Source organism: Vitis riparia, unplaced genomic scaffold (genome assembly GCF_004353265.1).
Source record: "Vitis riparia cultivar Riparia Gloire de Montpellier isolate 1030 unplaced genomic scaffold, EGFV_Vit.rip_1.0 scaffold586_pilon_pilon, whole genome shotgun sequence".
Taxonomy (NCBI): Eukaryota; Viridiplantae; Streptophyta; class Magnoliopsida; order Vitales; family Vitaceae; genus Vitis; species Vitis riparia.
Genome location: NW_023269706.1, coordinates 24,767 through 51,151, shown reverse-complemented (window position 1 = coordinate 51,151; position 26,385 = coordinate 24,767). Strand labels below are relative to the sequence as shown.

Here is a 26,385-nt window from a genome sequence, read left to right as displayed (position 1 = left end):
TTGTCATGGAGGCACTTAGTTGGATTCTGTGAAGGGCTAGTGAAGGGGGCTTCAAGGTGGGTGGTAAATATGGTGAATGGTTAGAAATGACCTATCTACCATATTCTGGCAATACATTGATCTTCTGCAACATGAGGGAAGAATAATTGGTGTATCTGAGTTGGTCTTTTATGTGGTTTGAGGCAACATACAGATTTAAAATTAATTTGGAGGAAAGTAAACTAATTTCGGTCAGGGGACTTGACAAAGTGAAGGAGCTTCTTTCAAAGCAATGGTAGTTTAAGATGTGGTGGAAGAAAGATTTCAAAAAAGGCTCAATATATGAAAGAGTGAATATCTTTCCAAAGTTGGGAGACTTATCTTGAGCCTACCAATTTACTTCATGTTTTTGTTTGTCATCCTAAAAACAGCGTGTTTAAGATTAGAACAAATTTGAAAAAACTTCCTTTGGTGTGGGGCTGCATCAGCGGAAAAAACCCCATTTGGTTAATTGGTTCATAGTTTGCTTGGACAAAAAGTAGGATGACCTTAGTATTAGAAATCTCTCTACTCTAAACAAGACATTCCTTGGCAAGTGGAGCTGGAGATTCACAATTGGGAGGGATTTCTTATGGAAAAGTATTATAGCACAAAATTTTTGGGAAGAAGTAGGGGGTTGGTGTTCAAAGGGTGTGAAGGATGGTTATGGGTTGGGTGTGTGGAATGCTACTAGAAGTGGGTGAGAGTCCTTCATGAGTAGATCTCATTTCAAAGTTGGCAATGGAAGAAGGGTCAAATTTTAGAAAGATAAATGGTGTGATGATGTGGAGACTTATCTTTGGAAGGTGAGATTCTTTGCATGAGAAGCAACATGGGAATAGATTTTAATGATTGATCAACTTAAAAGAAGGGAATGGATAATGCCAAATAGATGTCATATGTGCAAAGTTGAGGAAGAATCAACTGATCATTTGCTACTTCATTGCCCTAAAGCAGGTATCCTATGACAACTAGTTTTCTCTCTGTTTGGTGTGGTTTAGGTGATGCACTTTATTGTACGAGGAAGTTTGTTGAGTTGGCATGGGTCTTTTATGGGAAAGAAACAGAAAAAAAGAAAAAGAAAAAGAAAAAGAAAAAAAAGGCTCGAAGAGCCACCCCTTTAAATGCTATGGAAGGATAAAAACAAGAGATCTTTTGAAGACTTAGAACAATTAGAATAAACACTTAAAGATTGTCTTATGAGTACTTTGTTTGGAATGGGTTAGAGTGTACATAGATGATCATTTTTGATATACACTATCTGCTTATTAAGAAAAAAAACCATGGAATTGTCTGATAGTGCAGAATGAGGTGATTAATTGATTCACCTTCTTTTACATATAATGCAATGATTTGGACTAAGTAATTCTTATTAATAAAATGATCAACCATTGAACATTTATTTATAGTCCCATCCAAGATGGAATCTTTGTCTTTGGAGGAACAACCAACATCTAATTGCTTTCAACCAAAAAGTACTCTTTGTTTCAAAAATTAATTTTGATGTAGAGATTTCATTGAGGAGGAACCATTTCTTCATTTCTTTAGTGAATAAAGTTTTTTGAAGAGGCACTGATGCTATTAAGTTTTTAATCATGATTCTGCCTTATAAATTCACATTCCATCTGAGCACTACAACAACCACACACGAAGGCCACATTCCTAAAGTTGCTTGTGCACCGGCATCCACCTTAGGGGAGTGCTTCCACACCCAATTTCAATCCAACTCTAACCCTTCTCTCATCCTCAGCTTTATATGTAATCCCTATACACTTATGAAGTTCGCCACCATAGCCTTCCAAACACCTACTTTATAGTTATTGATGCATCTTTTTTTTTTTGATAAATAAAGAGATAATGCATCTTTTGTTTGATATTGACTTATCTATGCCACACTTGTAAGTGATGACCTCCCTGCACAAGCATTCACTTTCCACTAGAAACCTCAATAACCATTTTCCTATGAGCTGTCTATTTAGCTTCTACACCTACCTCAAAACTCAAATTCACCGCCCTTCACATGAAGTTTGCTTGAAGCTTCCCCAACTGAATGCTACTTGAATTGGTATTATAAGTAGATACGATACTAGAAGCAAATATGAAAAATACGTAAGCAAACTAGTGAGACTGCTCTGAATGAAAGTGAATTTCCCTTTCATAAAGAACTCTCTTTGAGTATTGAAGCCTTAACTAATCCTAGGTTGTCATTAAGGAGGGGCTCATAATGGAAGCTTGGAGTAGGAAGTTGGTGTAAGAAGCTAGGACCCTACCATTTCATTCAAGAAATATATTAGAAAAAGAAAAAGTACAAGAGAAGGATGAGAGGTCCTCCTCTCTTAATACAAAAACAACACAAAAGACTAAACACCTCCGCTATACGAGGAGACATAGACAACCACAAAACTCCTTAAGACTCAAAAACTCTCATAGTTATCCACCTCTTTTGAATTGCAAATCAAATACCAACTGAGTTGAATAAGATTGATTGGAACCTCTTAAAGGCGACTGAGCAAGAGGCCTACAAGGATGAATAAAAGTGAATTAGATCCCATAACATCTCTTTTGTTCTCCTCTTTTCCCCAAAGATCATAACATTTTTCTCTTGCCACATAATCCAAAGTATTGTGAGACAAGTGATTTGCCATAGGGTCTTGGCTCTAATGGAGTTCCTCAAACCTCTAAATAAAATACTCATCATATTACAAATACTCCTAGGTGGAATCCATCCCAAATGGTTACCATTTCATCCTTACATGTTTAATTCCACACATTTCCCAACTTGGTGGATTAACTCATCTATCTAAACTAATCTTTATTGTGTATACTTCTTTTCTTTTCTCTCTTTCTTTCTCTATCCTTTTTTTTTTTAATTAGAAACAACAATTCATTGATAGGGAATTAAAGGCACATGCTAAACCTATATCTTAATATATTGCCAAAAGAAATATATACGGGAAGGCTACTCTACTCTCTATAGACTGAAGCTTTGCTCTAAGCTTAATTATTTTGATCTTTATGATTCACACACAGAATTCCAATTAAGTTGAATTATGTTGAGAGGGGTCTCCTTGAAAGTTGTAATTGTAGAGGCCCAAAAAGAAGAACAAAATAAAATTAGTCCCATATGGATTCTATAGTTCTCAACCTCTCCTATAAAATCCTTGCATTTTTTTTTTCCTTCCATACCATCTAAATTAGAGAAGGCAAGCATATTGCCACAAAATTTTGCCTTGAGTTGAACTTCCCAAACCCTTATAGGATATAATGCTCCTAGGAGGAACCTAATTGAGTTTAGCTAGTTTGAAGAACCTTTATGATAGCCTCAAAGTTATAGGGAATGTAAGAAAAGATGGCCAATCAATTCCCCACTCTTTGTACTCATGGATAGTGCAACAATTAGGATTGAGGGTTTTGTATGGTCTTCTCACATCTAGCAAGTCATTGGTATTGACCTTCTTCTTGGTTACGAACCACATAAAGACCTTGATCTTAGATGAGGCTTTAGATTTTCCAATGAATTTTGTTGGGGTGAAATGAGCAAGACCTAAAAGGTTATATAGGGTTAAAAAGAAAATTTTATTGAAAATAGGTTTAAAGAAGATAATGATGAAGCTCTCATGTTAGGGATGAATGGTGATAGGTGTATGTGAGATCTAGAGTACATGAGCCCTTAAAGTTCCTCTATTTTCAAATCATGGAGGTTACAATGAAAGATAATATTCTAAGAGAAAGAAAGAGAGATATCAAGGATGGATGAAATGGAAGAATTTCTAGCTATCACAACTTTGAAAAGATTGGGAAATTAAAGGCATAGAGGTTGATTTGACCACCACAATTCTTTTCAGAAATGAATCCTTGCCCCATCATCCACCGCAAAATGAGTGTATTTAGAGAAATCTTGGAAATCCTATGCAATGGTCTTCCAAGGGGATTGATGTGATCACTTGACTAGAATGTTGGCATTCTAACCATTGGGATGAGACCTATAAATACTCAAAATTACTTTATGCCAAAGAGCATCACCTTTTTGGATAGCCACTTGCCTAAGAGAACTCTATTTCCCTATGAAATCTTTACGAATCCCAAACACCCTCCCACCTTAGGCTTACATGTAAGGTTCCAACTGATGAGATGTCTTGATCTCTCTTTCCCTCCCCTACCCTTGACTAAGGAAAATCCACTTGCATTTTCTGAATCTTTAACAACATCGTAGATGGAATCTTACATAACGAGATGAAGTAAATAGTAATGTGAAGCAAGCAAGATTGGATTAGAGGTATTCTACCTCTTAAAGACGCAAGTTTTTTTTTTTTTTTTTTTTCCATTCATATAATCTTCATGAAATTTTGTCAATCATTGGATCCTTAATTTCACAAGGCGCGTAGGCCCAAGGCACAACCACTCTATAGCCCCTTGCTTGTTGGAGAGACGTCTCATGTCTACTTTACTTTTCCTTTTTAAACACTTTTATTCTTGAAATTTCTAACTGTATATTTAAATTTATATAATTTCATATTTCTTTTGTTGAATGCTTCTTTAAAATGTTTACAATCTTAAACTTTTTATTTGATTGGATTAGATTTTGGATCATATTTTATAAAGCTGATATGCATCCTATGTCACGTTTCACTTTGCTCAAATGCACGCCTTGTGGTGAGCCTTGTGCCTAAGTTGTAGGAGACTTTTGCACCTTACGTGCACCTTGCGCCCTTTAAAACTATGTTCAAATCCTAAAAAACATTAGTCTTTGGGTTCCTCCCTAGAGGAAGACCCAAATAGGTTAATTTGTATACTTCTTCAAAACAATGCAAAACACTTATTAGCTACCTATCAGGGTGGGAAATGGGAGGAGGATGAAATTTGGGAAGGATAAGTGGTGCGATCATTTTACCCCTTGGAGAGGTTTTTTTAAATTGCATTCCATAGCCATTGCCAAAATGCTTGGGTAGCTTAGGTATGGGAGCAGGAGAGGGTTGGCAGTGTATGAAATCCTTGTTTTTCAAGATTGCTCCAAAATTAGGAGTTGGATGGGGTGGAAGCTCTCTTTAGAATGTTGCAAGGACAAATAATTAGTGGAGATGCAGATGATAAAATGGTCTGGCTGAACTCGGAGTGTGGTACTTTTTCAGTTAAATCTCTTTGCTCTTCTTTTTTCAATGGAAGAACGGGGATTTGCTCCTCCTATCTTGTATGGAACCCTTGGATCCCCTTGAAAGTTGTTTTTTTTTTTGCTTGACAAGCTGCATGGGGAAGAAATTTGACGTTGGATCAGCTCAAAAGAAGGGGTTGGGGGATGCCGAATAGATGCTACTTGTGCAAAGGAGAAGAAGAAACAGTTGACCACATTTTCCATCGTGGCTCAAAAGCGGTCATCTTCTATAGAAAGAATAGAAATCCTTCCAACATAAAGTGAAAAAGCAGAACAAGAAGAGGATTGATGACTTGATCTTCAACAAAGTGAATGAATGCTATATAAGGATTCCTTAAGGACTCAAGAGAACCACAAAGATACAACTGTAGGGCTATTCACAATCCAAGAAGGAGATAATTATCACATCGTGATTCCTCTTGGAATAATACATATAATATCAGTGTGAAAGAATAACTTTGCTGTAACTTTAATGCAAGTGGGAAATGGAGGAAGAGGTGGTTGGCTGATTCAATTACTCATACAAAAGAATGCAATAATCTAAGCTAATGGCTTGTAAGGCTGTCTGCATTGGAGAAAAACATAAACATTGATCTTTCTCAGCTCTATCAACCACACAGAGACCCTAACTTTCACAGGAGTTTATGGCCTGTGGATAAATTCAGCTTGTGAGAACTGGATGGCCTATTCTATATCTGGGTCTCCCTTTGGGCGGGAACCCTAAGGCGTGTGGCTTTTGGGATCCAGTGATTGAGAGAATCTCAAGTAGATTAGATGGGTGGCAAAAGACCTACTTATCCTTCGGGGGGAGGATAACTCTTATCCAATCTTGTCTTACCCATTTGCCAAGCTACTTCCTTTCCTTATTCAAAATTCCCGCTTCAATGGCTGCAAAAATCGAGAGGTTGCAAAGGGATTTTTTATGGTCAGCGGTTGGGGAAGGCAAAAGGGATCATTTAGTGAGGTGGGATGTGGTGTGCAAACCGAAGACAATAGGGGGTTTGGGTTTGGGGAATATTTCTTGGAGGAATCTCGCTCTTCTAGGAAAATGGTTATGGAGGTATAGAGAGGGTTCAGCTCTTTGGCATCAGGTCATTTTAAGCATTTATGGTTCACACTCTAATGGTTGGGATGCTAACACTCTAGTTAGATGGTCACATCGCTGTCCTTGGAAGGCTATTGCTCAAGTCTTTCAGGGGTTTTCTTTGATTACTCGGTATGTGGTAGGAAACGGGGATAGAATTCGGTTCTGGGAAGATTTGTGGCGGGGGGACCAACCTTTGGGAACCCAATATCCAAGACTATTTAGAGTAGTCGTGGATAAAAACATTTCTATTTCTTCAGTTCTCGGTCCATCTCGGCCTTTCTTGTGGAATTTGAATTTCCGCCGTAACCTGTCAGATTCTGAGATTGAGGACTTAGAAGGCCTCATGCGCTCTCTTGATGATTTGTATCTCTCTCCTTCGGTCCCAGATGCTAGATTATGGCCATTATCCTCTTCAGGGCTTTTTTCAGTCAAATCCTTTTTTCTAGCATTATCTCAATCTTCTGGATCCCCTCAGAACTTTCCTTCAAAGTTCGTGTGGAAGTCTCAAGTTCCTTTCAAAGTGAAGTCCTTTGTCTGGTTAGTGGCACACAAGAAGGTGAATACTAATGACATGTTGCAAGTGAGAAGACCCTACAAAGCCCTTAGTCCTGATATTTGTATCTTGTGCATGAGGCACGGGGAATCAGCAAATCACCTTTTTCTTCATTGTTCCTTGACGATTGGGTTGTGGCACAGGCTATTTCAGTTAGCTAAGATGGATTGGGTTTCCCCAAGGAGCATATATGACATGATGTCCATCAAATTTCAAGGCTTCGGTAATTCTAAGAGGGGTAGTTTTGTGGCAAGCTGCGAGCATAGCTCTAATTCGGGTTGTGTGGTGGGAGAGAAACGCAAGGATTTTTGAGGATAAAGCAAGGAATTCAGAGGTCCTTTGGGACTCTATTGTTTTCCTTGCTTCCCTTTGGGCTTTCTGTTCCAAGGCATTTAAGGGGACTCCCCTTAATGTGATTCAGTTGGATTGGATAGCGGTGTGTTCTCCATAGGGATTGGTCCTTAGTGGGAGTTCGTTTGTTTTTGTGTATTTTCCTGTTTTTTAGTTGTCTTTGGTGGGAGGATTTCTCATCCTTCTTCTTGTACTTCTTTTTATATTAATATATCTTTGTGGCGTTTCCAATAAAAAAAAAAAGAACTGAATCAATAGGTCAGATTCTATTTTTTATCTTATATTTTTTTTGTCTTCCTTTTTATAGGCAAAGAAATGAGATAAAAAGTGGCTAACAAAAAAGGGGCAGACCCTATGTGCACAAGGGGCATACAAGAGGCACCAGAAAGCTGAAAATCAACTACATAAAAAACAGCCTGAACATAAAAAATCACCTAACCCCAATTTAAGCTATTGATAAAATTCATTGGGTCAGATTTAGAAAGAATAGAGAAGAAAGACTTCGGTAGAGGCCACAAACACCTATCAAAATATATATATATATATATATATATATATATATATATATATATATATATATATATATATATAGGTAGAGGCCACAGATATCTTGGGTCAAACACCTCTTGTCTGGGTTGAAAAGGAAGACATTTTACCATGACAAAAGAGGAAGAGAGGTTATTAATTTCTGAGTTGCTTGACTTTCTATGAGAACCAATATTTCAGGTTGGGGAACAGTGTGATAAAGAAGCAAGATCAGGGGTAACCTTAAAAAAATTGTAGCATTCTAGACTTTCATTGGAGTTCATTTGGTGTTTTAAAATTACCTCAATTAGTGTTTTAGCCTTTTGAAACACCAAAGGAGACAATGATGGCTATCTCAATTATAGTTTGTGAAGCCTTAAAGAATAACCAGCTTCATATTGTCCATTCATTTGATACTAGTTTTCTTGCGATTTCAACTTTTATAAATTACATCAATCAGTATTCATTCTAGACTTACATAAGTGCACTAATATTAAATTTTTAACTATTTTAAAACAACAAATATTAAAAAATTTACCTCAATTAGTGTGTTGCCTGCAGTTACATTAATATACTAATTTTAATACGTCAATTTTTTTAAACACCCATTGTTGAAACAATCACAAATTGTGTAACATTCTAGGCTAAAATAATTTGGATCTAATATTAATTTTTAACTATTCCAAATGTTAAAAACTACCTCAATTGATGTCTCCTCCTAGACTTACGTTAATTCACTAGTCTTAATTTTTTAGAACTATTTTAAAACATCAAATATTAACAAATTATCTCAGTTAATTGCTAAGCTGCACCTACCAATAATGTCCTACTCTTTGTATTATATTTATTTAAAACACTAAGTGTCATAAACCTGTTGAAATAATGTGTCATTCTAGAAACTTTTCCACTGTTTGAAATGGAAAAAATTTCCTTTTTAGTGCATTATTTTCAATTTTAGATTTATGCCAGTTTACTGATTTTATATATATGAACTAAAGGAAGAAAACCTCTAAAAAGAGAACTAAACATGCTGCACAGCTGAAAAAGATTGCTGAAGCAATCCAGAAAAATGCTGAGTACAACTCGGTGTGGCACAATATGCCCTAAAAAATGATACCAAAAACTTTACTTCTTGTTTGGCCGAAAGGCTTGCCACTTGATTAGTTAAGGAGCTAAAAGAAAGGAGCACCCCAACTCAATAGAGATGTACAACTTTGGCAACACGCTAGCTTCCAGGGAATTGGCAACCACTTGGACAGGTGGATTTTCTATTTTATGAAAGATGTGGAGGTCCATCAAGTCTTTTGGGTCCTCTTTCCTTCTTGGTCACTCATGAAATGACAACAATGAAATCTCCCTCCACTGCACTAGGCTATCTAGAGGAGCTGGAATCTTAGCCTCAGTTGCAAAACCTTCACTTGCAGGTTTAAACAAGGCTTTTAGCACTATATCACAATGATCCTCAAGCACTCCACCAATCCCTAGCTGCCCAATGTTGCCCAAAGGACACCTAGAAAAGTTTTAGTAAAGCAGTGAAAATACAAGACATGTTTCCTAAATCGGTCTGCAGACTGGGTTTCAATCTAGAAAAATAAGGCTTATAGGAGTTCATGCAAAGGCTTCACGAACTAAAGTCCACAAGAAAGAGGAAAAATAAAATAAGTCCACACTGCTTGTTCTGTACCTATTCTAAAAATCCTCATATTGTTTTCTATCAGATGGTGCAACACAAAGTGAGGCTGGCAATACCCATAAAACCTTGCTTCTAAGGAGTCTCCCACTACTCCTAAACGAAATAAATAACATGTCCTCCATACTTCTAGGTGGAATGCAAATAATCTCAACTATGATCTCATTACTATTGGGCAATGAAGAAAGAGATGGTTAACTAATTCTCGATTCTCCTTACATCTATCACACTACTCCAAGCTGATGACATTTTACGGTCTTTGCGCCTGAAGCGTATGATATTTTTTTTTTTGATCAGAAACGAAGAGAAATATATTAATAGAAGGAAAGATACATGAGAAAGAAAGAAAAAAGAAACAAAAGAAACCACAAGAAGGATGAGAGGTCCTTCCTACACAATCTGAACAACATAAAAACCCCCAACATTAGCTAAAAACAAAGAGAAACCCCCAAACTCAAACTTTTGAAGCGCAAACCTCACTCCAGTTGAGTTGTAACACATTTAGAGGAACTCCTCTAAAAGCTATAGAACAAGAAGCCCAAAGAGAGGAATAGAACAAAATCAAATCCCATAACGTCTCTTCCGATCTCCCCTTATCCTAAAAAATCCTATTGTTTCGCTCTTGCCACACTATCCAAACCAAAGTGAGGCAAGCAACTTGCCAAAGAGTCTTGCCTCTTAAGGAGTTCCCCAAGCCTTTAAAAGCAATAACCAACATGTCCACAAACCTCCTTGGAGGGACCCAAACCAGCCCAACTAGCTTGAACAGCTTGTTCCAGAGTCCAATGGTAACAGGACAATGAAGAAAAAGGTGATCAATCGTCTCCCCATTTCCTTTGCAAAGAATGCACCATTGAGGACAGAGGGACTTGTAAGGTCTTCTCAACTGCAACTTGTCATTGGTGTTCACCTTCCCATGAGCTACTAACCAAGCGAGGGCCTTAACCTTTGAAGGGACTTTTGAACTCCACAAAAACTTGGCCGGAAGGAACAAAATAGGATTAGAGACTTTTGACAAGGCCAAGAAAAAAGATTTCACTGAAAACAGGCCTGATGAAGACAAAGACCACGCTCTATAATCAGCCAAAGAAGGAGAGAAACGCACTGAACTGAGGGAGGACATTAATCTCTGAAGGAGATCAATTTCTGAGTCGCTAAGATTGCGGCGAAAATTTAAATTCCAAGCCAATGGAAAGGAATTGCCAAGGACATTTGAAACAGTGAGGTTTTTCACAGAAATAACTCTATAAAGATCAGCAAATTGCGAGCACAAAGATTGGTTACCCCACCAAAGATCTTCCCAAAAGCGAATTCTCTCCCCATTGCCCATCACTAGACGAACAAAAGGGGAAAATTCCTGGAAAACTTGAACAATAGCCTTCCAAGGACATCTGTGTGACCATCTAACCACCATGTTGGCGTCCCATCCATTAGGATGTGTCCCATATATACTCACTATAACCTTATGCCAAAGACCATTCCTTTCTCTAGGGAACCTCCAAAGCCATTTCCCTAAGAGAGCAATATTTCTCAAAGAAATCTTCCCAAAACCCAAACCTCCCAACTCCTTTGGTCTGCTAACAACCTCCCATCTGACAAGATGATCTTTCTTCCCTTCCCCTGCCCCAGACCACAGAAAATTCCTTTGCATCTTCTCAATCTTTGAAGCAATTGAAGCTGAGATTTTAAATAGGGAGAGGAAGTAACTAGGGATGTGAGACAAACACGACTGAATTAAAGTAATCCTCCCTCCCAAAGACAAATAGGCCTTTTTCCAACCATCCAACCTTCTCGAAATTCTCTCAACCACTGGGTCCCAAAAGCCTATTGTCTTTGGGTTCCCTCCCAAAGGAAGACCTAAATAAGATAAAGGCCACTCAGACACTTTGCAATCAAAAACCGAAGCCAGACAAGACAATAGCTCCTGCCTAGTGTTAATACCAACCATGGTGCTTTTCTCTAAATTGATTTTTAAACCAGAAACTTGCCCGAAAACCAAAAGGATAATCTTGAGGTTTTGAAGATGTTCCAAAGAGGCTTTAGAGAAAAAGATAGTGTCATCTGCAAACTGTAACAAAGACACTCTTGTCCTATCCCTCCCCACAGAAAAACCCTCAGTAATCCCAGTTTCCTTTGCTCTAAACAACAATCTACTTAGGACATCTGCCACTAAAGTAAAAAGGAAAGGAGAGAGAGGGTCTCCTTGTCTCAAACCTCTAGAAGCCTTAACCCAACCCTTTGCATTCCCATTAACTAGGATTGCAAAACTAGAAGAAGACAAACAGCCCCTTATCCATGATCTCCATTTCTGGCTGAACCCCTTCCTTTGAAGCACATGATTTAAGAAGCCCCAATCCACATGATCATAGGCCTTCTCAAAATCGATTTTGAAAACAATTCCTTCCTCCCCTGACCTTCTTTTCTCATCCACCACTTCATTGGCTATCAACACATCATCTAGAATGTGTCTCCCTTCAACAAAGGCTCCTTGAGAACCAGATATTGTCTCATGAAGAACTTTGCGTAAACGCCCTGATAAGACCTTAGCAATTATCTTATACAAACTTGTAACCAAGCTAATCGGTCTATAATCTGAGATTTTAAAAGTTTGACTTCTCTTAGGCACCAAAGCAATGAAGGTCGCATTTGTACTTTGGTTTATTACCCCATTGGTGTGGAACTCAATAAACACCCTCATAAGATCCTCTTTTATCACATCCCAACACTCTTGATAAACTGCAATAGTAAAACCATCAGGACCAGGGGCCTTTTCCTTATTTAATTGGAAAACTGCCATGCGAACCTCCTCTTCAGTAAAAGGCTTATCCAGCCAAACTCCACTCTCTCTAGAAATAGGGACCCAGTCTATTCCTTCAATCCTCCAAGACTCACCTACCGGTTTGGAATAAAGATTCCCAAAGAAATTAACAATCTCCTCAGAAATAACCTCAATGTTGTTCAAAGTCTCCCCCCTCTCAGAAATCAGAGACTTAATGAACTTCCTACTTCTCCTTCCTGTGGCCACTCTATGAAAGAATTTAGAGTTACAATCCCCTTCTTTAATCCACTTAACCCTAGATTTTTGTCTCCATTGAACCTCTTCCTTTAATAACACATCCTCTAACTCCCTTCTTCTTAAGGTCCTTTCTAACACCAGATCAAGATTCAAATTCCCTTCTTGTTCAATTAGATCAATTCTACCTAAGTCCGTCAGAATGAGCTTTTTTCTCTCTTTTAAATCACCAAAGGCCATTATATTCCACTCTTTCAACTTTGACTTAACGAACTTTAATTTCCTCATAAACTTGTGACCTTCCCACCCTTCACCCGTACATTCTTGCCACCAAACTCTAAACTTCTCCTTAAACTCTGGATGGAGCAACCACATATTCTCAAACCTAAAAGGAGTCGGACCCCACTTTAAAGGATTTGTTTCCAAACAAATAGGGCTATGGTCAGAGGTCCATCTAGGAAGCGCCTCTTGAAAACTTTGAGAGAAAAAGGTATCCCACTCAGAAGAAAACAAGAACCTATCCAATCTCTTACAAATAGGATCAACTTGCATATTTGACCATGTAAAAGCCGCATTCCTTAGAGGGGGGTCAAGCAAGCCACTCTCCCTTATAAACTCATCAAAACACCTCATGTTGAAAGTTAATCTAGTCCCACCCAATTTCTCAGATATCCTCCTAATAACATTAAAATCCCCTCCTACACACCACCTTGGGATGTTAGACCATATAGGTCTTGAAGCTCCAACCAAAAGTCCTTCCTCCACAACGGATTAATCGGGCCATACACTGAAGTTAACCAAAAAGGTCCTTCCTCACCAGAGTTAAACTTCACAGTTACAGAAAAGGATCCTAACACCTTCTCTGTACACTCAAACTTACTAGAATCCCACAAAATCACAATTCCCCCTGAGGCCCCACAGGCTGGAAGAGCAGCCCACTCCAAACTCTTGCCTTTCCAAACACTGCTCATAAACCTCCTGTCCCAAGTTTCCCTCTTTGTTTCCTGAAGCATCACAATATCTGGATTGTGAGTACTTAAAAACCTTCTGACAGTCCTCCTTTTCTTCTTAGATCCTAATCCTCTCGTATTCCAGCTTAAAATCTTCATATAAACCAAAAATAACCCAGTACAACCAGCATCCAAACCTAATCCTCTCCTCGGTTTCCAGAAGCATTTCTCCTTTTCCTTCTGGAATAAACCTTGTCCGCAAGAGAAATACTCTGGTTTTCTTCTTCCGCATCTTTTCCATTTTCTCTGACTATTCTGATCCTCAAACTCTCCAAAACCGACTGAACCTTGACCATATTTCCAGGCGTGAGTCCCTCAACCTGAAAACCTTCCAAAGGGAGGATGGGAGGATATGGGTTTGGGGACGGAGCCTTCCCTGAGACACAAAGCTTCTCTGGGCTACTTAGAGCATCCTTAGATAAAGGACAGTCTTCAGAATTTCGGTTAGAGGTTTCTAGAGGAAACTCCACTCCTTCAGAACGGGACACGCCAACATGACGACTGGGTTCAACAACAGCAAATTTCGGAAAGGGACTACGCTGAGAGACAGGGCTTGATTCCAAAGGAATCAGAGAAAAAGCCTGACATCGAGAAGGAAGAACCGAAGAAACAAAGGATTCGGAAAGAAAATTTGGATTAAAAGCCCCAGCCAAAGGAAGACCCTTCTCAGAGAAAGCTAAGGAAGGAGGACGAACCTTTTTTACCCAGTTGCAAGGCGAGATCCCTTCGTCTCCCTCTGTCCCCTCGGTGAAGTGTCGGGATTTTTCTGAAACAGGAGAAAGGGCGCCCTTCTTGAATACTGATCTACCCCAAATAAAGCCTCGATTTGCTTCCGGTGCGTCATCCCCATCTAGGTTGCTCTTTGGGTCAAAAGACGACACCTTTAGGCTCGGCGGCCAACTCCTCGCCTTGCGTCTTGCGGTAACTGATTTGCCTTCTAGCTTTGCTGACTCTTGAGAATGTGTTTTCGGCAACACCTCCTTTGCAGAGGTTCCTGATCGCTGAAGCTTTGAAGACGAAGGCGTTGCTGGGCCATCGTTAGAAGACCCTGCTTCAGTTTCGTGGACTGGACCCGCACCCGCAACAGGCCCAATGTTCTTCTCCTCAAAATGGGCCCTAGCCAAACGACCTTTAAAAATGGCTTCTGGATTTGTTGGCCCGTCAACACTTCCCGCCGTTGGGCCCAAACAGTTCTTCCCCCTTCCTTTCTCCACTTTAGTAGCTGCATTTGAAGCTGAAGACTGAGCACGAAAGCGCTGACGAGGCCTCCATCTGTGGTACTCATTATCCCTAGCAGTAGCTCGTAGCCCTTCAACGTTCTTTGGCCTCTGGTAGACGCAACCTTCCGCTGACGTAACTTCGTCCTTGCTGCGATTTGACTCTGGCCTGAGAAGAGCGTCTTCTTCAGCTTCTCCGATGACGGAAACTGCAACCGTAAATGACCAGGCTCCATCTTCCGCCTCTAGCAACGCTGGTAGCATGACATTTGGATTCATCTCCACCCACATCTTTGCCTTCGACAAGTCTACGAGCTTCAAAGTTTCCTTTGCCACCTTCGTTACCCTCCCCCATTTCTGCAGAATGTACCTCAACTGAATCTCATCCCATAAATGGAACGGAAGGCCTCTCAGTTCTAACCAACCCCTTCTAAACTTTCCACCCACAACCGAGTTTTCTTTGGCGACCATCTCCTCAACGCAACAACCCTCATCTCGCTGTTAAACTCCCTTGGTCTTGAAACCACATAGCTCTCCTTGCAGAATCCACAAAAAAGCATCCCTTGTATTCGGAAATGGGAGTTACCGACACCATCCCTTTCGTGCCCATCATCCTCGCAATACCTTTCCCTACATCAAACCAATCAAGTATTTTTCCTTTACTCTCACAGATTACAGCTCTTGCCCATTTTCCAACTGGCACCAAAGCTCGGTTTCTATGTCCTTCCTCTGCAACCACATCTGCATAGGACCGCCCTTCTCTGTACATTCCTTTGCTCACCTGAGACTCATTATCTTTCTCCTTCGAGGCTCTTATAGCCTGATCAGACACATCTTGGACTCTAGAAATCGCCTTCCTAAGGGTTTCCCACCCATTGCCTTTAACACCCTCAGGAACAATTAGCATTAGAGGTTTTCTTTTTGCAACAATTTCTGTGATTTTCATAAATCTCCCTCTACCATTGATGCAAATCTCCATCAAATGCGTCCTCGTTTTGCCCCTCATCTTCTGAGTAAAACCCTTGGAAGCTTCCAACTCCACAACTTTCTTCAAATGTTCCACCAACCAATCCATCTCCTCCTCACCAAAGCCTAATGAAACAGCATAACCTCGGCTTCTCTCTGTTAATGAAATCCACATTCCCCCATTGATGCCTTCAAACTTAACCTGAAAAGCCTTTCTTTCCACGTCAAATCTTTCCATTATAATGTGGGATTGCCTTTAGATGAAAAGCAACCTTCCATTCAATGATTAAAACTCAATTTCAAGCATAAACCCAAGTCCATTATGATATTAACCTTCTTATTTATCAAAAGTGTCATTTGAAGGCCGTAACTTTAGCAAGGGCTTTAGATGGAGCCACTCTAGATAGAAGACTCATTGGGTGAGGTGGGTGTTAATATTAGAACTATGGAAACAAATTTTTTTGATCAGAAAAAACCTAAAATACATCAAAACAAGGAGAGAAGCTTTATGGTAGGTGTTTATATGCTTTAAAAAGCCTTTTTTTTTTGATGGGCAAATGAGCAATAAATAAATAAGCGCCAAAAAGGCCGCCTAAAGTACATAGGAAGTATACAAGTGCTCTTTGAAGCAAAAAACAAGAAGAGAGAAAACAAAAATATATGCTTTGGGAAAACTTGAGCATTAAAGTCTTGCTATTCTTAAGAAATATTGTTAGGGAAGTGGCTTTGGATAATTGCTGGTAAAGTATAGTTTCCAGACAAAAATAATCTTCGAGAAGAATGGGAAGGTGAAGGAGGGTTGGAGCACTAGAGTGGGGAGGGATTCCGTTGAGTTTTTAAATAGCCATTAAGAGGGGCTTGCCTGATTCCTCTCCAGATATGCATTTCTACAGACATGATCAGTGGTAAAAAAATTCTAGATTGATAGTTGGTGTGGAAGGCTTCTCTCAGAAATTGCTTCTTGAACCTTTTGGTTTTGCTATTGAATACAAGCTTGGGTGGTGGATTGCTGGGATACTAGGTTAGCGAGGGAAGCTTGTTGAAACCCTAGGTTCAAAAAGAGTTTTTCTTTTCTGGTTGGGAATTGGGATATGTTAGAGGGTCTTTCTTGCAGGTTTTGAATTCTTTGTCTATTGCCAATGATTTGGAGGATAAGTTGGTTTGGAAGGCTTTGAAAAGAGTTTCTCCCCCCTCCTTATTATATCCATTTATAAATCTTTAAACATAAATGGCCACTTTACTTTCCTTGCAAAGAGATTTGCAGCTGTTAGTGCCATCCAAAGTGGGTTTCTTCATGTGGGAAGCTGTGTGGGTAAAATTTTTATAGTTAATCATAAGATCATGTGGAGAGAATCTGAAGAGTTTTCAAAGGAGTAGAATGGGCAGACCGGATCATGAATGGGTGGTTCCTAAATGCTTTATTTGGTGGTTTAAAGGGGTTGTGGATAGCAACAATCTCTCGTTTTTGGATTTTGTTGATTGTTTAGAGATGCAAGCTAGGGGAGTGTTGTTTTCCTTGTTTTCTTTTTTAGCTTTATGTTTTGCTTGTCTTGTATATTTCCCTTGTACTAGGGTCATGCCCCTTTTTTGTTAGGCACTTTTCTCATATATTTACTGTTATTTGTCTACTTAAAAAAAAGGATTACCTGACTGGTATGTTCTTTCGGAGTTGGAAAAGATTGGTAAAATCACATTGTAATTTGTTTATTGCAAAAGGTTAGTAGAGCTGCTGAGGCTCAGGAGGTAAAGTTGAAATTTTTTGTCTTGTGAAAAATTGTTAAAACAATATAAAAACACTATAATAAGGATATATGTCTAACATGCAAAGCTCAATTATCTTAATTTTTTCCCCTTTTTGTATACTCCCATGTGATGCTATACTGATATATAGGTCTACTTAGTATATTGGAGGTTTCAATCATACTTTTTTGACCAGTTCATTGTATTTTGAGGAGGATTTCTCATCCTTCTTATGTCTTCCTTTTCCATTTTTAATACATTTTTGTTACTGATGTTGTGTTTTGATATGTATATATATATATATGTATATAAAATTAAGAGTAACTAAGATGAGGTGGGTCGGATGGCTACTTATAGGAGATGAAGTAGCCGCTTAATACACTCTCTTACTTATCAAAGAAAAAAGGAGTCACTAGCGAGTTTTCCTATGGCTAATTAGGTGGGACTATGAGAAATAACAATGGGCAAATTTCAAGATAATTTTTTATTTTTTTATTTATACTTTAATAGAGGATTCCGAATATGCATTGTGACAGAAAAGAAATGTATAAAGGATTGGAGAAATATTGAAAAAATCATGCTATTTCATGATAAGAAAAATACCTTCCCTGTTGCATTATATTCATGTGTCTGTGTTTATCCATATTCATTGTTGATCTTATTGGAATATTGCTGATATATTTAGGTGATATTTTGGGGATATCACTGATAACCCCTCAAAATAAGATGTTTGCAGATTTTTAGCTTCCTTCTTTAAACCTGTTTATTTCTTTCCTTGCTCTCTTCCTGTACCTGAAAAAGTTGTTTATTCTCCATGTGAAATTTTTAGTTTGATTTGCTTTGTGCAGCACTTTCAAGTTCAAGGTTAATAATACAAGTTGCCAATGTATTCTGTTGAAGTGATTTGGATATTTTTGGCCACTTAAGTTTAAGATGATGGATGTGTTACATGTTGGAACAGGATCTGTTGAATTAATTTTGATTGCTTAAATTACAGTGCCATGTGCATTGGAGGTATTCCATTTGAAAATGTTTGAGTTGTGTAACTAGCTTTCTAAGTATACAATTTAATTTTTACCCAGGGCTGCCTATAAAGGATTTGCAGATACGATTCGATTACTTCTTTTTAGAGATGCATGCCAAGGGAGAACGGATAAAGAAGGTATATTAGACATATAGTATAATCCTATATATGTTGTATCTCCTTTCAATTGTTTATCCTTTATTTCTATTTAAACTCATAAAACTGTCATGTTAATCATCTATATATGTCAGTGCGTGAATACAAATGTCTTCTTGGACAGATACAACTCATTCATTTAATTCTTTCTGTATATTTAATCACTTTAAAATTTTATTTTGTATCATCACACGCATTTGATCTCTCCTTATACCTGTGCTTAATCCTCAGATCTTCAATTGCATTCATTGTAGTTACATTGTCAATTGCTAAATTTTTGGAATTAGCACCTGGACCACTTTAGACACAAAGTGTATACTTAAAGAACAAGAAGTGGAACTCTGTTGAGACAATGAAGAGAGGGAACACCTACACAAGAGATTGATTTAAAAGCTCATAATCTCTATGCCTGAAAGGAAAGTTAACTGTAATCACACTGTTAAGACTGCGAGCTCCTCATATGGAGCATCACTAAATCTAGGAATTATCTTTCTCATAATAAATGTTTCTTTCTTTCTTTTATTAACATGTTTACTTATTTTTGCTTTGAGAACAAGAGAAAAACCAGAAGCTGAAGAGTGAGATATACCAACCTCTTCTTTCCTTCTATTAATATATTTCTCTTCGTTTCTGATAAAAAAAAAAAGATATACCAACCTCTTAATAGAGCACAAATTGGATGGCCCTACAGGAAATTATATATTTATTTTTTCTGGAGAGGTTTTCCAATTAGTCTACTTGTTGCAGGTGCACAATCTTGTGGTCATACATTTTCTGTGAAACCATGTTCCCTGAAACAAAGTTTTGATGATAGCCCCTTGATTCTATCTTTAGTTACTCTGATTTTGAAGATGAATCCCATCTTGAAAATCTTGTTAGGATGATGTAATCTCTTTGAAAATGTGTTCCATTGCTTATCTATAAAAAAAAATAAAAAATGTGTTACATTGCTATACATGAAGGAAACAGGTAGAAAGGACGGGGCATTCATTATTGTCAAAAACTTACTATAGATTATATGATATATATTTTTTTTATAAAATCAATGCATATTGCCAAATTGTCCTAAGTGTATCTTACGATACACAATACAATATATTATACAACAATACAAGCACCTTCCACTATTTTTCATAGTTTCTAAAAAAATCAAACTCAATTTTTTTTCTTAAAAGAATTATTATATTAACATATTTTAAAATCAGAAATTAATGAAAAAGGGAGAAAAAGAGGTAAAATAATCCACATGAAAAATCCATATACTTGTTGCCAAAGTCACTCATGGAATTTAAAAAATGAAGTAAATCTATTGTTAGAATAAATATTGGGGAATTGCCATTTGATTAATTTGAACATTGACATTTAAAAGTGAAAACAATAGTGATAGGTAATAAACTTCTTTATTTGATATGTTAGTTTTTCTTTTCTCATTTTTAGGTCTCTTTTTTTTTTTTTTTTTTGGGAGGAGGGGGGTTTGGGGTGGTGTGGGTGGGGGTGAGGAGAGAATGATTATGGAATGTTCACATGGTTCAGGGTTCGAATCCTGTCACTGATGATACCTTACATTTACTCGGTGCTGGTTGTTGCAAGACGGTCAACATCCCGAGATTTGGGTCCCCATGGAGAGTCCTAAGGGCTTGACCATGGAAGGTTCCTCGGTTATCAATATATATATATATATATGGAACGTTGGAACTTGGAGATGAAGCATAAAAACATACATATCAATAACACATAAAAGTTTATTTAACATGCGTGGTTAGAATTTGGAACTAAAAAGCATGACTAAAAATTCAAGAAGTTTATTTTTGTGGATTTTTTTTATAGGTAAAATAAAAGTGTATATATATGAAGGGAAATGTTGAGCATCCTAAAGTACACTAAAAGCATACATTGGTCGCCAAAGGCACAACTAAGAGCAAAGAGGGCTACAAAAAACAACACTAAGCCTCAATGAGAACCCAACCAATCAATAAAGCTAATTAAAGACAAAAGATTGTCATCTATAAACAACTAAGTCCACGACCATAGATTTCAAATAGAAGAATGTTTTAGCCTTTGGTTGGAAAGCTCCTCATTTCAAAAGCAATTTTGTTTCTTTGCTTCCAAACTATTCAAAAAATGTATAAAGGGGTTGCTCTCCAAGCCTTTTACATTTTTTGCTCATGAAAGAACCATGCCAACCTAAAAGAGTCTCATTAATCGTAGAGGAGAGAACCTAAGACATGCCAAAAAGGGTAAAAAGTAATTGCCAGAGAACCCTTGTTTTTACTCAGTGAACAAGGATGTGGTCAATGAATTCTTCTTCGTTATGACAATGGAAATATATGTTTTCTAAAGACCAACCCTTCCTCTACACATGATCTCAAGTTAAATTGAACTTGCCAAAGTTTGAGTGCTTAGTCAACTTCCACGGAGCAGGAGGGAATTGTGGAGATAGTGTTTTAGGATCCAAATAAATTTACGAATTCTTTCTTGGAATGTTCGAGGGGCAAACAACAAGGAAAAAAGGAAGATTATTAAAGCCTTGATCAAGTCACAAAGGGTGGACTTAGTGTGTTTACTAGAAACAAAGATCTAAGAGATGGTTGTTGGGGTAGTGCACAATCTCGGTGTGGATAGATGTCTAGAATGGGTAGTAGTGAACGCGAAGGATGCCGTAGGTGGAGTTCTAGTGTTTTGGGATAATATGGTGCTTCGGTTGGTAGGGATGGAAGTAGGTAATTTCTCGATCTCGTGTTGGTTCAAAAACTGAGAGGATGACTTCTATTGGATTTTTACAGGAGTGTATGGTCCTACGTTGAGGGGGGAAAGGGAAGGCTTTTGGGAAGAGTTGGGGGAAATTAAGGGTCTATGGAGTGACCCTTGGTGTGTGGCTGACAACTTAAATATGATTAGATTTCCTAGTGAGCACAATAGAGATGAGGAGGTTCTTTAAGGTAATTGGGATTTAGAGTTGAAAGATTTATCCTTGGGGGGTAGGGGTGCTTTTACTTGGAGTGGTGGACTGAATAATTAAGCCTAGTCAAGGCTAGATCGTTTCATTGTGTTCGAGGATTGGGAGTGTCATTTTAGTGTGCTCTCCCTAGACTAGTGTTTGATCATGCTCCTATTCCTTTAGATGGGGAAGGGGTGAGGAGAGGTTCGACTCCTTTTAGATTCGGGATTATGTGGTTGAAGGGGGAGGGCTTAAAGGACTTGTTGAAAAGTTGGTGGGAGGGGTATGGTTTTAGCGGGTCCTCTACTTCATTTTGACTGCAAAGTTGAAAGCTTTGAAGTTGAACTTGAAAGACTGGAATAGAGAAGTGTTTGGAAAGATTCAATTCAAAAGTGAATGGCTCTAGAACAAGTGGCTTTCTGGGATTCTAAGGATAGGTTCAACACCTTGTCTTTGGAGGAGTTGAAAATCAGAAATGAAGCTAAGGAGGAGTTTAAAAAGTGGGTCTTGATTGAAGAAATTTCCTAGAGGCAGAAATAAAGGGAAGTGTGGTTGAAGAAAGGGGCTAGAAATACTAGGTTTTTTCATAGGATGGATAATGCTCATAGGAAAAGGAATTCTCTTGCCAAAATTGAGATAAATGGGTCTTGGCTCACTAAGGACGTTGATATCAAGGAAGGGGTGGTCTAAGCCTTTCAAACATTGCTATTTGATTTTGGGGATTGGAGAACTAGTATAGATGGGCTGTTGTTTGAGAGGTTAGGGGTGCAGGAGGTTGTAAAGTTGGAGGAGCCTTTCTCAGGGAGAAGGTGTTAGGGGCTTTAATGGGCCTTAACGGTGATAAGGCACCAAGTCTGAATGGTTTCCCAATGGCTTTTTGATAGTTTTTGTAGGATTTTGTGAAGAGTGAGATAATGAACATTTTTAGGGAGCTCCATGAGTACGACAGTTTTCTAAAGAGCTTGAATGCAACCTTCTTGGTTTTAATTCCAAAAAAAGGAAAAGGGGGGGGGGGGGGGGGTGTGGAGGATTTAAGGGATCTTAGACTACTTAGCTTGGTGGCAGTTTGTATAAGTGGTTGGAAAAGGTGTTAGCCCATAGGCTCAAAAAGTGGTAAGAAAAGTGATCTCAAAGGCCTAGAATGCTTTTATGGAGGGAAGACAAATTTTGATGCTTCACTTATTGCTAACGAGGCCATCGACTTGATTATGAAAAACAAAGATTGTGGAATTCTATGCAAACTTGATATAGAGAAAACTTATGATCATGTAGATTGGGCTTGTTTGCTTTCAGTCTTGCACAAGATGAGTTTTGGTGAAAAGTGGATTGGGTGGATGAAAAGGTGCATCCTCATAGCAAGCTTCTCTATTTTGGTCAATAGTACCCCAATTGGTTTTTTTTCCAGAGCTCTAGGGGCTTAAGACAAGGTATCCCTGTTTATTTGTTGTGGCTATGGAGGCGCTCAGTTGTTTGATAAAAAAGGGCAGCCAGTGAGGGCTTTTTGAGGGGCTGCCAAGTGAGGGGTAAGGGCAAAGAAGTAGTTAAAATTTTCCATTTGTTGTTTGCGGATGACACCTTAGTCTTTTGTGAAGCTTGTAAGGTGCAGATGGCTTATTTAAGTTGGCTGCTCATACGGTTTAAGGTCATATTGGATTTGAAAATAAATTTGGATAAAAGTAAGTTAATTCCAGTGGGAGAGGGGAATGATATTGATGATTTGGCTTTTGAACTTAGTTGTAAGGTGGGTGGTCTTCCTTCCTCTTATTTGGGCCTCCCATTGGGTGCCTCATTTGAATCAAATCTATGGTGGTTTGGGATGGAGTGGAAGAGTGGTTTCGAAAAAAATTGGCCATGTGGAAGAGACAATATATCTCCAAAGGGGGAGAATTACCCTTATTTGAAGCATCTTGTCTAGTTTGCCCATTTACTTTATGTTCTTGTTGTGCATCCCAGGCCGGTTAGATCGAGATTAGAGTAGATTGAGAGGGATTTTCTTTGGGGTGGTGGGGCTCTTAAGCGGAAACCACATCTAATGCGATGGGATATTGTTTGCCTAGACAAAAGGAAAGGGGGTTTGGGTGTGAATTGTCTCTCCACACTTAATAAGGCTCTTTTGAGAAAATGGAATTGGTGCTTGCCATTGAAAAGGGAGCTCTCTAGAATCATGTTATTAGTGGGAAATATGGGGAAGAAGAATGGGGGTGGTGTTCCTAGGAGATGAGGGAGGGGTTTGGTGTTGGTTTTTGGAAAGCCATAAGGAAGGAGCGGGGTATCTCTTCTTGGTTTCTTGGTTTCTTCTTCTCTTGGTTTTTGTTTTGTGGGAAGGACCTCTCATCCTTCTCTTTTTCTTGTATCTCTTCTTTCTCTGTATCTTTTCTTCTATTAATATATTTTTCTTCGTTTCTGATAAAAAAAAAAGAAGGAAGGAGCGGGGTCTTGTGAGTAGTAGAATCTCTTTCTTGGTGGGCAATGTGCGGAGGGTCAAGTTCTAGAAGGATAAATGGTGTGGAATTGTTTCTTTGGGTAGTTCTTTCCAGTCCTTTGCCTTAGTAGTTTCTAAGGAAGTGTGGATGAGGGATGTTTGGGATTCTTTTGTTCAAGGGGAGGGGAGTTAGAGCCCTTGTTTCTTTAGACCCCTTAATGATTGGGGGGTGGGAAGTGTGGAGAGGTTTCTGTCACGCTTGCATGGGGTGAGGGTGTACAGGGATGAGGAAGATAGGGTGCTTTGGATAGAGACAAAGAACGACAAGTTTATAGTGAAAAAGAACGACAAGTTTATAGTGAAGTTGCTCTATACTGCTTTGTAGCCAAGGACATCGATTTCTTTTCCATGGAGCATCATATGGAAGGCGTGGGGTGCAACTTAAAGTTGTTTCTTTACTTGGGAGGCGACATGGGGAAAAGTATTAACTTTAGATCAAGTTCAAAAAAGAGGAAGGTTTTTGGCGAATAGATGCTTTCTATGTTATATTGAGGAAGGATCCATATACCATCTCCTTGTCCATTGTGTAAAGACAAGGTCTTGTGGGAGTTGTTTTTCGCCCTTTCGGGGTGTCTTGGGTACTACTCTTGTCGGTTATAGAGACACTCTTAGGTTGACATGGTTTGTTTGTGGGTAAGAAACATAGGAAGGTTTGGACAATAGATCCCTTATGCTTATTTTGGTCAGTTTGGAACGCAAGAAATAGAATTGCCAATGGGGATGAGCTTTCAATCTAAAGTCTAAAAAGTTCTTTTGTTTGTCTTCTTTGGTCAGAGGCGAAGTTGTTTATAAATGATGTTCCTTTAACTCTTTTCAGTTTTTTCGATTGGTTGGGCTCTTGTGAGGGTGGTATGGCTTAAGTCATTCTTATTTTCTAGTTTTGGCCTTTGGTGGTGCCTGTTGGTGGTTGGCATAAACTTTCCGTATACTGTGGGTCGCTCTTCTGGTGGCCCTTATCAATATATCTATTTTCTTATCTATATATATATAGATAAAAGGTTGAACCAAACATAAAGAACTAACGCATAATCAGAAGGGTTAAAAATCTCCAAAGAGAACACTAAAAAGATCTAATCCCCCATTTAGCTAGCTCATCAGCCACATGATTGGAAATCTAGGCCTCCAAGAAATAGAGAGGGCAATGCCCCTCGCCAAAGATTGAATCTTCCTGAACTGGTGAGAAAGCCCTAGTGATGACCCCTCCTTAAAAAACCTTTGAAACAATCCTGCAGAATCCCCTTCCATGAGAAGTTTCTTGATGCCCATCCCAGAAGCTAAAATTTGGCCCCCTCAATGTGCTGAAAGCTTGGCAAATAAGCTGCCTTTCAATCCAAAGAAAAGAGGACCTCGGAATTCTTTGATCTTTGGAGTCCAGAGGGAGGGCAAGAAGTAAAATCTGCCCAGTTCATCAATATTTTTGTGTGGTGTTTCATTTTGAAGATATTTCTGTCTCCTATAAAAGAACTGAGGCAAATGGATATAATATTAGACCAAAAAGGATTGCACTGATGAATATATTCTAATTAACCTATTAGATTTTCAGTAGAAAACATTTTAATATATTGCCAAGGCCCATGGCTATCATAATAACCACATGGTGGTTTATTTGGCAAACTTCCTAATTTTTGATACTAGATGTGAAGATGATGTATATCTTAATGCTGTCAGGTTGTACTCCTCTACACTGGGCGGCATTAAGAGGAAATGTGGAGGCATGTGTGGTGCTTGTACATGCGGGCACAAAGCAGGAACTAATGGTGAAAGACAATGCTGGATTTACTCCTGTTGAGCTTGCATCTGATAAAGGTCATCGGCATGTTGCCTCTTCCTTGTATGTAACTTTGTACCGATGTTTCCCTTTATGGTCAATTTTTTTAATCTAAGAATCAGGACTTAAAACCCATGATCTTCATTCCTGTTTATGGAATGACTATATTTCATTAGAGGTTTTCATGCTCCCATGATATGTCATCTTATGGTTTCTGGTTACTCTGCTGTTACCTGTGCTATGACATTCCTTTTGTTTTCTGCATTCAAATTTGATAAAATCGCAATGATATATATCCTTTTTGTTTGGCTTTTCTTTTATTCCTACTGTTTTTTGAATATCACTAGTATATCACAAGTACTATTGCTTCCTCTTCTTTAATTCCATTAATGAGATGAATATGCACCTATGGACCCATAAGATGATCATGCAGAATAATATTATTAGGTTTCACTGTTGATTGCTCAGAGCTAAATAGTGCAGGAGGTTATAAACTTGAAGAGTGTAAGGCAGTGCAGAAAAATTCAATAGTTCACTGGTGGTTTGACTAACAGTGGCTGCTTATGAAAACTGGATTGTTCATATGCATGGAAATAAGGGATTGCTTTGGAACCATGGTGTAGTAGGACTACTTTTTTTTTTTGATAGGAAACGACAAAGGAATATATTGATAAAAAGGATGTACAAGAGAAGGATGA

At 38.5% G+C, this 26,385-nt stretch overlaps 1 protein-coding gene across 2 annotated transcripts in view; it reads left to right on the top strand.

Annotated features, from left to right (window-relative positions):
• The window catches only part of LOC117910089 (probable protein S-acyltransferase 23), a 54,641-nt gene that overhangs the window by 3,490 nt on the left and 24,766 nt on the right, over positions 1 to 26,385 (top strand). Inside the window, exons 4-5 of one of the 2 annotated variants that reach the window (XM_034824141.1) lie at positions 18,402 to 18,481; positions 25,588 to 25,750. In XM_034824141.1, coding sequence (XP_034680032.1) covers positions 18,402 to 18,481; positions 25,588 to 25,750 — 243 coding nt within the window. The remainder of the gene's footprint in view (positions 1 to 18,401; positions 18,482 to 25,587; positions 25,751 to 26,385) is intronic. The other variant, XM_034824142.1, reaches the window with a different exon arrangement.